The sequence below is a fragment of the Antechinus flavipes genome, chromosome 2 (genome assembly GCF_016432865.1).
Source record: "Antechinus flavipes isolate AdamAnt ecotype Samford, QLD, Australia chromosome 2, AdamAnt_v2, whole genome shotgun sequence".
In the NCBI taxonomy this organism is placed as follows: Eukaryota; Metazoa; Chordata; class Mammalia; order Dasyuromorphia; family Dasyuridae; genus Antechinus; species Antechinus flavipes.
This window is the reverse complement of record NC_067399.1, coordinates 646796118-646809712: the sequence shown is the minus strand read 5'-3', so window position 1 is coordinate 646809712 and position 13595 is coordinate 646796118. Positions and strand designations below refer to the sequence as shown.

The window sequence follows — 13595 nt, the reverse complement described above, 5'->3', positions numbered from 1 at the left end:
ACAGCTGATTTTCTTACAGTATTCCTGTCACTGTATACAATGTTCTCTTGGTTTTGTGAACTTTTACATCAGTTTATATAGTTTATATCAGGTTTTTCTGAAACAATCATGCTTGTTACTTCTTTTAATAAAATGGCATCACCTTACAGTCATATTTCATACTTTTTTGGTCATTCTTCTATTGGTGGGAACTTCATCAGTTTCTAAATCTTTCCTACTACTAAGAGCTATTATAAATATGTTTGTACATATAAGTCATTTTACCTTTTCTTTGATTTCTTTGGAATGTCGACATAGTAGTGGTATTTCTGGGTTAAAGGGTATGCATAGTTTTAAACTATAACGAGAATGGTTTCTAATTGTGCTCCAAAATGGTTGGATTTGTTGACAGTTCCACCAATTAAGTATTAGTGTCCCACCTTTCCCACATCTACTCCAGAATTTGTCATTTTCCTTTTCGGTCATGTTAGCAAATCTGATAGGTGTGAGGTGATTTCTGAGAATTGTTTTATTTTTCATTTCTCACAGGGATCCTCAAACTTTTTAAATATGGGGCCAGTTCACTGTCCCTCAGATTGTTGGAGGGCTGGGCTATAGTAAAACAAAAACTTTGTTTTGTGGGCCTTTAAATAAAGAAACTTCATATCCCTAAGTGAAGGGGATAAACATCCGCAGCTGCTGCATCTGGCCCACAGGCTGTAGTTTGAGGACTCCTGTGTCTAATCAGTAGGGATTTAGAAAATTTTGTTGGACAGTGAGTAGTATTTTTTCATCATCAGTCATCTAATATCATAGCTGGTCATTGCATTAATTTGAGCTCTCAAGTATTTCAGAGTTTTTTTTTTTTTTTTACAATGTTCTGCTTCTGGCATTTTTCCTGGAGTTGAAGGGCAGTAAATACCACATAGACTATCCATCAGTTCCTTCTGAAGCCACTGAAGTCTCAGATAGATAACCTTTTTTTAGGTGTAGGGGTAGTCTATTAAGGAGGACTCTGGCAAAAATCTTTCCAGCATTGACTAAGAGAAAGAACTTGTGATTGTCATAGGACAATGTATTCCATTTACCTTTATACAGATGAACAATCGAGACTCTCAAGGTTCTGTTAAGAATTTTAGAATTGAGAGACACTGGCACAGCATGGCCCTGCTTGACATGCTGTGTTCTATGAGCAAAGCAGAACTGAATTGGTTTATTTTATTTTATTTTTTTAAATAACTTTTTATTGACAGAACCCATGCCAGGGTGATTTTTTACAGCATTATTCCTTGTATTCACTTCTGTTCTGATTTTTCCCCTCCTTTCCTCCACCCCCTCCCCCAGATGGCAAGCAGTCCTTTACATGTTAAATAGGTTACAGTATATCCTAGATACAATATATGTGTGCAGGACCGAACAGTTCTCTTGTTGCACGGGGAGAATTGGATTCAGAAGGTAGAAATAACCTGGGAAGAAAAACAAAAATGCAAGCAGTTTATATTCATTTCCAAGTGTAGAACTGAATTGGTTTAGAAGAAATGAGAGATGCACAAAGTTAGAGTCCACTCTAAATGTTCCTAAGAATTATTTGTTTCTGAACTGTGGTAGCACATTCTGAGGTATTATGAGTCTAATTAACCACAGTCAGACACATTATAACTTGATTCTAATATAGTGATGTCATTTTGGTGCCCTTTCAGAAGGAAGAACAACAATCAACCAACTCTGTCCTCCTCAGGCTGGGGAATTCCATCCTAGAAATCCTCCAATCAATTAACAATCACTTGTTCAGCACTTGTTATGTTCCAAACATTGTACTAGGCACAGGGCATACAAATACAGAATCAAAACAGTTCTATCCCTGAAGCCCAGAAAAAGGAGGGATTAAGTATTAGTCATAGAGTTAGCTAATGGCTAAACAGGGACTAAAGCACACACTTTTTGCTCACATGCTTCCTATTTCCTTGACATTCCTCTGGTAAACCTGGTAAAGAAGAAATATCAGTATCGTGATATTTATAAACAGTTCCTTTAGAGTTCAGAATCCTGTATTAATGAGTACTGGAAGAGGAAGCAGGAGGCCTGGCTTCCAGTTCCATCTCTGAAGCTAGTTTATTTCATGGCTTTACTCAATTCACTTTTCCTCTCTATATTTCATTGTACTTATCTGTAAAATAAGGATGATCATTAACAATCCTTCCTGTGCTAAGGTTCTATAAGTGACTTTAGGAATTTTTCTCTTGAGTACTGACCTGGGATCAAGTTTATACCCCATCAGTATTCACAATACCAGCACCATCAGATAATTGCTCCTTCAGGGTCCTTCCCACAGAAACCTGATTAAAAGAATCCCTTGTGGCCAATGTATATCTATCCCCTTTAGACAATGTGCTATTTTCTTAAAAGCTGGTTAATTTTTTGCTTCCTCAAGAAGTGTTCTGCAGATAGTCAAAGATCTTAGCATTATTACATTTTTGCAAGTTATTGGTCCTGCATAACCTCAAATGATCTCCTCTCTCATTTTTTCAAAGACAAAGCTCAAGGTTAATAGGTAGGAGATTGATAGAGAACTCTTCCCATTTGAGAATATTCATGGAAGAATTCCAGGTGAGCATTATTTTCATGGCTATTGAGTTTAATGGGATTTGTTCAATAAAAAGAAAGATATTGACAAGAGGTTACTATAAAGTAGTCTGAAAGTGGTAAGAGACTAATAGCTTGACTTAAATCTTTGTTCTGCCACCTAAACACCTAGATAACATTGGGGAAATCTTAACATCTTTAAGCCTCAATTTCCTCATTTGAAAAGTATGGTATTGGAATAAATTTCTAAGATAACTTCCATCTTTAACTATATAGTCCTAAAACTTGCAATTCAGTTTTATATCTCTGAAATCTCTTGAACTCTAATGTTTATTGCTTTATATTGATTTTTAAATCAGTTTTCTCTCCACCCCCTGTCCCATATTTCTTACACCCTGGACATCATAGAATATTACCTAAATTAAATTCTTAGTACTCCTTGGTAATTCAGTTTTTTGTTGTTGTTTTAGACTTATAATTTTATAGATGTGGGAAACTCAATGAAGACTAGAAACCCTTCTATAATTAAGTGGCTTGGAGAGCTGCTTCAGCTACTAAAAAAGATTAAGTCATGTTGGAATCTTTACAAACTGCTAACTCATTAGAGTTGATAGATTGTTGATCTGATCTTACAAGAAGATATTTTGGGCCAGAACTTTGAAAGAGATATACATGGTATACATAAATCCATCAATATGGGAGGCATTACACATAATTTACATAAGCACATAGCAATATAACACAAGCTAGTAATAATGTAACAAATAACATGAATCAACATGAAAATTTAAGTACTGCAATAGTCTCATCAACAATTTTTCATCTCAAGAAATCCAATGATTCTTGCAATTACATAAAACACATAAGCACATAGCAATATAACACAGGCTAGTAGTAATGTAACAAATAATATGAGTCAACCTGAGAATTTACACATGTCTATAAGTCCTAGAAATAGTCCAAAAGGATTCCATTGTCCATTAGTTCATGTGCCAGGAATCCAATAGTTCTTGTAAGCTCTGAAGAACTGCAAAAAGTCTCATCAACAATTTTTCATCTCAGGGAAATCAATGATTCTTGCTGGTTTTTCAAGAACTAAAACAGTCTCATCTTGTGTTAGGAAATCCAATGATTCCTGAAGATTTTAAAAGCCCTTTTAACAGTCTCATTGTCAGCCATGCTCTTTCAGTGTCAGATGCTTCCTAAATCTCCTTTGTTTTGAAGTTTTTCTCTTTTTCTATTTCATCTCAAGAAAGAGTCAGTTTGTACCTAGGATAGGAATTAATTCCCATGATTGATCCTTTCTTATCTAACCATTAGGAATATTTTGAACATTCTTTCTTAGCTGACCATCATTAGTCCTTAAGTATCTGCCTCTGCTTAATTGTGTATAGAAATATATATACACACACATATCTGTATATACTACAGATGCATAGTTGTGATATAGCTGGCAAATGATCTATAGCAGTTATTTAATTCTATACCTCTCAGTTTCCTTAGTTTATCAAATGGCACAGATTAGAGTTTTTGGAAAAGCCATGACTTCAAGGAAAAGCAATGTCACTTGGGAGCCCAATGAACTATTAGAATGTCACTGTCAAGATTTTGACCAGCAAGAAGGATTGGTGATGATAAAACAATACATAACTGCCCTCCTATGTGTTTCCATGAATTCATGAAGCAAAATCCTAATGTAGTTCTCAGTCAGTGTAGGGAAAACTGTTCTTACAGAGCCATTCAGAGGATATTTTGTCATCCATTATATTTAGCTGCTTCTTTCAATGTTTTAAGTAAAGTTCAATAAAGTGAACTAGGCAATCTATGCTTTCTGATTTCATCACAACTCCATCTAGCTCTCAGTTCAGAAATTTTCCAACTTCTAAGAGTTTTTCCAACTACATTTTGTAATTCTACTTATAGTTCTTTTAATCAAACAACCCTCAAATTACAAATTAATTGACAAGCTTTTTTTGAAATTTCTATTATGTGCTCTAAATCTTTGCCTTATGTAAAGCTAGGTGACTCAGAAATGATGACAGAAATAGGTGATGTTGTGTGAATGGCTGAATATTCAGTTCCTGAAACTTTTTCCATTTCATAGTTTATCACCAAATATTCATTTCCTGTCTTAAAATTACATATACTTAATCAAAATTCAAAGTCTATTTAACATACATATCTCTCATTATAAATGAAGCTTTGGGGAAATCACATTTTAAAAATTCTTCAGAGAGAGAAACAATTAAGATGAATTGGAGGTATTGTGAGGTGTGACTTAAACACATCCTGTCTGGTTTTTTGTGTACTGTTATGTAAGAATTTCAAAGAAAATGGATTATATTGAAATGCAACAGGTTCACGCATGCATCCCATATTAAGAACTCCAGTCCTAGATGAGAAGAGTTCCTCCTTGAGGGAAATTTGCACCTTATATTTCTAAGATTGAAGTCTGGGAGTACAGAGAATGAGGAAAGAATTCATATTGCTGTACCATATAGTACTGGAAATGCTTTGAAAGGGTTTTCAACACTGTGGAACCTAGCCCAGCCCAGATACTCTTGAGAAGAAGAGGCCAATACAGGGGCAAGGGAAGGGAATCTCTCTTTCTAACTAGTCCCTCCATCAACTGTTCCTTTCAGTATGGGAGCAGAGAGCAGCTATTGCAATGCACAATTCATAAACTGGAAAATGAAACATGAAAGTCACCCTATCCACTGTTCAGCAATCCTTACTTTTTTTCCCCCTAGGCTGGGAGACTCCATAAGCCAAGTGAGAATGTTCATTGATTAAACTTTTATGGAAACGTTAATAACTACTCACTCCCACACCTTCTATTTTGGTGTATAGAAATAGCTTGCAAATTGTCCTCTGTCTCAAGTATCTTTCCAGATGCCAAATTAATCTTCCTAAATTAAAGATTTGGTAATGTCACTAACCCAAGAAATAAACTCTAGTTGTATCCCCATTACCTCTAGAATTAAATATTAAATTATCTGTTTGGCATTCAATGCTTTTTCCAATCAGACCCTCCAGTATCTTTCCATTCTCTATGCATCTCTTCTTACCACTTCTATTTCCCATGTACTTTATGATTCAGTAACACAGGCCTCCTTGCTGCTTTTCTTACAACATTGCATATTCAGAATCTGAGACTTTTTTTTCAGAAACTTCCTATGCTTAGAAGATTTTCCTTCCTCATTGCCATGCTTTCAAGGAGCTCAGAATCTAAGGGGAGAGAAAACATGCAACAACTCTATAGAAACAAGATCCAGGCAGGATCATTTGGAGATAATCTCAGAGCACTAGCATTCAGATGCATCAGGAAATGCTCCTTGCAGAAGATGGGATTTTATTTTCTTTTTTTTTTCTTTTTTTTAAATAACTTTTTATTGATAGAACTCATGCCAGGGTAATTTTTTTTTTACAACATTATCCCTTGCATTCACTTCTGTTCCAATTTTTCCGCTCCCTCCCTCCACCCCCTCCCCCAGATGGCAAGCAATTCTTTACATGTTGAATAGGTTACAGTATATCCTGGATACAATATACGTGTGCAGAACCGAACAGTTTTCTTGTTGCACAGGGAGAATTGAATTTAGGAGGTATAAATAGCCCGGGAAGAAAAACAAAAATGCAAGCAGTTTATATTCATCTCCCAGTGTTCTTTCTTTGGGTGTAGCTGCTTCTGCTCATCTTTGATCAATTGAAACTGAATTAGCTCTCTTTCTCGAAGAGATCCACTTCCATCAGAATACATCCTCAAACAGTATCGTTGTTGAGGTATATAATGATCTCCTGGTTCTGCTCATTTCACTCAGCATCAGTTCATGTAAGTCTCTCCAAGCTTCTCTGTATTCATCCTGCTGGTCATTCCTTACAGAACAATAATATTCCATAACATTCATATTCAACCATTCTCCAATTGATGGGTATCCATTCATTTTCCAGCTTCTAGCCACTACAAAGAGGGCTACCACAAACATTTTGGCACATACAAGTCCCTTTCCCTTCTTTAGTAGAAGATAGGATTTTAGTTGAGAGTTGAAGGAGGCCAAGTGATAAAGGAGGTGGCAATGAGAAAGGAGACCATTGCAGACATGAGAGACAAGAGTGACAACCAGTAAAAATACTCAAAATCTAGGGATAGGGATGCTACAGTATGGAGGTCAATGTCACCGCATCACAGAGAGAGTGGGAGTTATTAGAAGATAAAAGGTATAAGTCTGGAGAGTTAAAGAGGTACACTGTGTCAAGGGCTTTGAATGAAAGAGAGTTTTATGTTGAATTTTAGCAGGAATAGGGAAACAGGCATTTGTTGTGTGCAGTGGAGGGTGACATCAATGAGGAAGACATTTAATTTGAGTGGTGGGCGAACTACATTAAGAAGAAAATGTAAGTAGGAATTTACCAGTGGGCTATTGAAATAAATTAGGCATGAAATGTTTAACGCCTACATGAGGGTAATCACAGTATCAAAGTAGAGAAGAAAGGTTTTTAAAAGATATTATGAAGGTAAAATCTGTAGGACTTGGCAACAGATGGAATATAGAGAATGAAAAGTCAAGGATGTCTCTTGGGGTGCAAGCCTGGGTTGCTGGGAGCAAAGAAGGGACCTTAATAGCAATAAGGAAGTTTAGAAGGGAGAGGGTTTGGAGGAAAAATAATGCCTTCCATTTTTGACATATTAAATTTAAATTTTACGGGATACCCTGATGGAAATGTCTAATATGGAGCTAGAAATGCAAAATTAGAGATAAAGAGATATTGCCAATGCTTATTGTGGGAATCATCAGATGCTTCTAGACAGTTCTAGTCATAATCTCTGTGTTCAGCAACCACAGATCACCAATTATCCTATCCTGGCATGAAACCTGGGCTGCAACTGAAGTGAGATTGTCTGACAGGATCAGAAGTTTCAGAGGTTGTCATGAGGACCTTCTGCTTCTTTCCTGGGTATTGTATAAATCCTCACACCCAATCTTGTCACAGTCCCTCAGGAAAGGATTATCTGGTATTCTATGTTTCTTACAACTCAAGATTTACTATGGGATTCCTCTAAAATATGATAATAACATCAGTTAGGAAGGTTTTTCTTTTAAATTGGAGGTAGAAACATTGAACATCATTAAAATGCTTCTTAATTGAAAAATAAAATAAAAATTTAAAACTCACAAAGAAATTCCCTGCATGTCTCTACCATCACTGATGCCTCCTCCCAATTGAACTATGTGTATCAATGTATAGATTCTGCTTTGCAATTGCACTCTTTCACTTCCACCCATAATAAATTTTAAGTCTTGCCACAGATCTTTGGCTAAAATCAGGGAAAAATCATTGATTTTCTTCATTTCTCAGGCTGTTTGCTCTCCACAAATGTTCAGTGAACCCACCAGTGGCACATCAGTGAAATAACAATCACTAATAGACTACTAGCTCCTTTGGATGAATAAAGCCATGGCTCTTAATAATCAGACACTGGTCACTGAATTTATTCTCCAGGGCTTCTCTGAAAACCCTCATCTTGACATTCTCTTCTTTTGTTTCTTCCTGTTCTTCTATGTCTTGGCTATTATTGGCAATTCTCTCATCATTGCTTCAATTTGGATCACTGCAGGCCTTCATACACCCATGTATTTTTTCTTGATCAATTTGGCCTTGTTGGATATCATTTGCACCACTACAGTGGTGCCCAAGTTGTTGGAGAATCTGGTGGAGGGGAAGAAAACCATCCCCTTTGTTGAGTGCATGACCCAGATCTTTGTCTTCTCTTGGGCTTTGGGTTCTGAGCTCCTTCTTTTCACAGCTATGGCTTATGATCGGTATGTGGCTATTTGCCGGCCCTTACATTATAGCACTCTGATGAGTGAGAAGATCTGTGGGATGTTGGTGACTGGAGTATGGTTTATGGGTGGGATGAATTCTGGAATCCACACAGCCATGCTGTTACAATTGTCTTTCTGTGGTCCTAATGTCATTGATCACTTTTTCTGTGAGATCCCCCAAATGTTACCACTCTCTTGCTCCCCAACAAAAGTGAATGAACTCATGACGCTTTTCACAGATCTCCTCTTGGCTGGTACCAATTTCTTATTGACAATAATGTCCTATGGCTTTATCATCGCCAACATCATGAAGATCCGATCTGAAGAGGGAAAGAAGAGAGCGTTTTCTACTTGTTCTTCCCACCTTATTGTAATCACCATTTTCTATTTTGCTGCATTTTCTGCTTATATAAGTCCAAGTACTAGCTATTCTCCTGAAAAAGGGAAAGCTGTTGCTGTGATGTATACCACTCTAAGCCCTGCTATAAATCCACTGATCTATACTCTGAGAAACAAGGATGTCAAAGCTGCCCTCAAAAAACTCTTTGTGATGTGGTTCTCATTTTAGAGTGCCTTGAAATATAGAGCACATCAGATTCTATGTCTATTCTCTAAGTTAGGGAGTTTTAAAGAACTTACATTGTTTCTTATTAATTTTATTTCAAAAGAATAATTCTCTGGCAGATAGAGAAATGGACCTGGAGTGAGGCAGATTTGAATTCAAATCCAGGTGGAAACACCTATTACTTGAGCAAGTCAGTTACTCATATCAAAGATAAATCAATTTTGCTCTTACATCTCAGGGTTATTGTGAGCTTGAAATTAGATGATAACTGTAAAATACTTTGAAAACATTGAAGTTATATAAATATCACAATCATCTTTATTATTATTAATATTAATTCCATTGAAATTTTATCAATTTTATCTGAAAGGAATATTTTGAGAAGAGAGCCACAGATTTTTTCCAGAAAACCAAAGGGTTCAATGACACAAAAAATTTTGAATATTCCTCCCAATATTCAAAAATGAAAGGAAAATAAAAATTCTTAGAAATGTAAACTTTCTGATCACAAAAGTTCAAAACTTAGACATGCTAGGATAATATAAATATTATACATATACATATACATATATATATGCATCTATCTATATATAGAGAGAGCTAACTTTTTTCTTTTGATTAACCTTTTCATAGTGTATAATGTTCTGGGATTTGAAAGATCAGTAATTCATTCAAAACCATAGATTCTTGGAGTGATATGGGATTGTCATATTTTAACTAATTCATCCTTTTGTCTTCAGGAAAAACTAAGTGAAACATCAACCTAGTTACAGGATTTTCAGTCGTAATAATTACTCAGTCCATCTAGAAGACCATTAAAATTTATCCTTTCTTGACTTCTCTGATTCCTAGTTGCTTCAAAGCTCAATTTTGTTTCTCTTACATAACTTCTTTTTTTGTTGTTTTTTTTTCCCCCATGTTTCCTCTCCTCAAGTTGGCTAAAGGAGGCTGCTTTTGAGTATGTATATTGCCTGTTAGGTCAGTTTCTTAAGTCACATTTTTTTAAAATAATCATAATTTTTTATTGATAGAATCCATGCCAGGGTAATTTTTTTTACATTATCCCTTGCACTCATTTCTGTTCCGACTTTTCCCCTCCCTCCCTCCACCCCCTCCCTTAGATGGCAGGCAGTCCTATATATGTTAAATATGTCACAGTATATCCTAGATACAATATATGTATGCAGAACCGAACAGTTCTCTTGTTGCACAGGAAGAGCTGGATTCAGAAGGTAAAAATAACCCGGGAAGAAAAACAAAAATGCAAACAGTTTACATTCATTTCCCAGTGTTCTTTCTTTGGGTGTAGCTGTTTCTGTCCAGCATTGATCAATTGAAACTGAATTAGATCTTCTTTTTGTCAAAAAAAAATCCACTTCCATCAGAATACATCCTCATACAGTATCATTGTTGAAGTGTACTGATCTCCTGATTCTGCTCATTTCACTTAGCATCACAAGCCCCTCTATATGCATCCTGCTGGTCATTTCTTACAGAACAATAATATTCCATAACATTCATATACCACAATTTACTCAACCATTCTCCAATTGATGAGCATCCACTCAGTTTCTAGTTTCTGGCCACTACAAACAGGGTTGCCACAAACATTTTGGCACATGCAGGTCCCTTTCCATTCTTTAGTATTTCTTTGGGGTATAAACCCAGTAGTAACACTGTTAGATCAAAGGGTATGCACAGTTTGATAACTTTTTGGGCATAATTCCAGATTGCTCTCCAGAATGGTTGGATTCGTTCATAACTCCACCAGCAATGCATCAGTGTCCCAGTTTTCCAGCATCCCCTCCATTATTCATCATTATTTTTTCCTGTTATTTTAGCCAATCTGACAGGTGTGTAGTGGTATCTCAGAGTGGTCTTAATTTGCATTTCCCTGATCAATAGTGATTTGGAACACTCTTTCATATGAGTGGAAATAGTTTCAATATCATCATCTGAAAATTGTCTGTTTATATCCCTTGACCATTTATCAATTGGAGAATGGCTTGATTTCTTATAAATTAGAGTAAATTCTCTATACATTTTGGAAATGAGGCCTTTATCAGAACCTTTAACTATGAAAATGTTTTCCCAGTTTGTTGCTTCCCTTCTAATCTTGTTTGCATTACTTCTGTTTGTACAAAGGCCTTTTAATTTGATATAATCAAAATTTTCTATTTTGTGATCAGTAACGGTCTCTAGTTCATCTCTGGTCACAAATTTCTTCCTCCTCCACAAGTCTGAGAGGTAAACTATTCTATGTTCTTCTAATTTATTTATAATCTCATTCTTTATGCCTAAATCACTAAGTCATATATCTTAATCAGCATTTCTCAGGGGTGCTTCAAAACACTCTGAGTATGAACAGGTAGCAGAGAGAAGCAGTGCTTGGACTGAGCAGTTGAGAAGATGATTGCTCTCAGCCAGAGGTCAGGAAGTCCAAGTGGAACAAACATTGGCTTTAGCGGTTAGTTGTTTAAAACTTTTTTCCTCTTAAATCTTCTAATGCAGAAAGTATAGGGAATAGGGTACTGAATATGCAAGCCAAGTTGCAGTTTAATCAATGTGCTTGTCCATGAATCTAGGCTTGGTTCAGAGAAAGAAAAATATACAACAACAGGTCTAAGATTGAGAGGAGATCATTGAATTTGTTTAGAGGACAAGCAGAGATATCTGACTTTAGACTGTGTGAAAAAGGAAAGAAGAAATTTGAAAGGCATTTGAAACCATCCATACAAATTTGTAAAAACAGTAAGCTACAGACAGAGTTGAAAGAGATGATAGTATCCTTAATTTATACCTGGAAAAACCTCAGAGATGATCTAGTCCAAGATTCTCATTTTCTTGCTGTGAGAATGAGAATTTTAAAAGTGAATGATTTGCTCAGTCACACAAATATTAATTAAAAGAGGTATGATACTAATGCATCTCATTTGAGTTCAAATTCAGTAATTTTTTGCTCAGTTAGGTGACAAATGTAATAATAATAGCTAATATCTATTATTTTACTGGATATTTGCAATGATCCTGTAAGAAAGGCAATATTATCATCTTTATTTAAAATATGAAGAAACTGAAGTTGACAGAGATCAAATGAATTCATTTGGGAACATACAACTAATAGATAAGGCAAGATTCAAATTCAGGGCTTCCTAAATCCAAGTTCAATTATCTCTCCATTATGCCATGTTAACTACCTTTAATACACATTGGTTAGAAACACAGTCATTAACATGGAGTGGATTGAAAATGGAATGTGTATAGAACAATGTAAATCATGGATAAAATCAAATGATTTTGTACAGAGAGACTGGAAAAAACCTGAAGTTTGAACGTCCAACTATAGTCTTCTCTTTTTCCATTTGTCATAAGGACTTTTTAAAACTTCTTGGCAGGAAAATGTCATGATTAAAACTTGGACTTGAGAATAATTATATGTGGAAAATAAACTGTATTATAGAATTGAGCAAAACATTAGAGGCAAATAGAGGAATTAAATATACTGTAAATAATATAAATGATGGGGACATGATTTGAAATATATAATTTGCACTAAGAGAAGGAAAATAATATACAAGATATTGTGGAATAAAGATCAACAGAATTTATTTGTAAATAGAAAAGTAACAGGAAAAATATGAATAATGTGATGGTGACTGAGAGGGGGTGTATGACCCAAAACTGAAATAAGGAATTTGGGTATAGAGCAACTGTGTGATAAGGCTCAAGTTGGTTTGAGATCCATTTTGAGTTCTGAGATTCTGAGTGAAAGTATTTCCATAAATAAAATAACTAAGGTTCCTAGAACCTAAATTGCCTTTTACATCATATTTTTATACTGGAATTTCAAAAATAAAATTATAACCAAGTCATATGGGCAAATTAAAATTATTTATTTAATGAATGGAAACATTTTCTTGAGAGCTATTTTGAATTCCTTGTCGCATAAAATATAGATGAGAGAGTTTAAAGTTGGGCTGATAATAGTGGATAGGACAGCCACTATTTTTCCATTATCCATGGAGGACCCAGAACCTGAGAGAAGGTGAAGAATTTAAAGGGATTTAATGAATTTGAAAAACAAATACTTACTTTTAAAAGCATAGAAATTAAAATTTTAAAAAATAGCATCTTGTGGATCTAAAGAAAAATCTCAATCATTTTACAGAGCTAGGTAAGATAATAAAAAAAATTTCATCTGGAAGAACAAAAGGTCAAGAATTTCAAGGGACTTAATGAAAAGAATAAAATTAAGGTGGTGTTCATTTGACATAAAGACAAAAAAAGATATTATAAGTAAATTAGAAGAACAAAGGATAGTTTATCTTTCAGATTTGTGGAGAAGGAAGGAATTTGTGGCCAAAGAAGAAGTGAAGTACATTATTGAATGCAAAATAAATAATTTTGACTATATTAAATTAAAAAGGTTTTGTAAAAACAAAACCAGTGCAGACAAGATTAGAAGAGAAGAAATCAATTAGGGAACATTTTTTACATTCAAGGGTTCTGGTAAAGATTTCATTTCTAAAATATATAGAGAATTGATTCAAATTTATAAGAATTCAAGTCATTCTCCAATTGATAAATGGTTAAATGATATGAAGAAAATTTTCTGATGAAGAAATTGAAATTATTTCTAGTCA

The 13595-nt window shown here is 35.0% G+C and overlaps 1 protein-coding gene across 1 annotated transcript; it reads left to right on the top strand.

The window, feature by feature from the left end:
- Positions 1-8019: 8019 nt before the first annotated feature.
- LOC127546982 (olfactory receptor 13A1-like) lies at positions 8020-8955 on the top strand. Its single transcript, XM_051973851.1, has one exon. The coding sequence runs from the start codon at positions 8020-8022 to the stop codon at positions 8953-8955; it is 936 nt and encodes a 311-aa protein (XP_051829811.1).
- Positions 8956-13595: the final 4640 nt, after the last annotated feature.

Coding starts and splice junctions, on each gene's coding strand:
- LOC127546982 (XM_051973851.1), top strand. CDS start 8,020: ATGGCTCTTAATAATCAGACACTGGTCACTGAATTTATTCTCCAGGGC.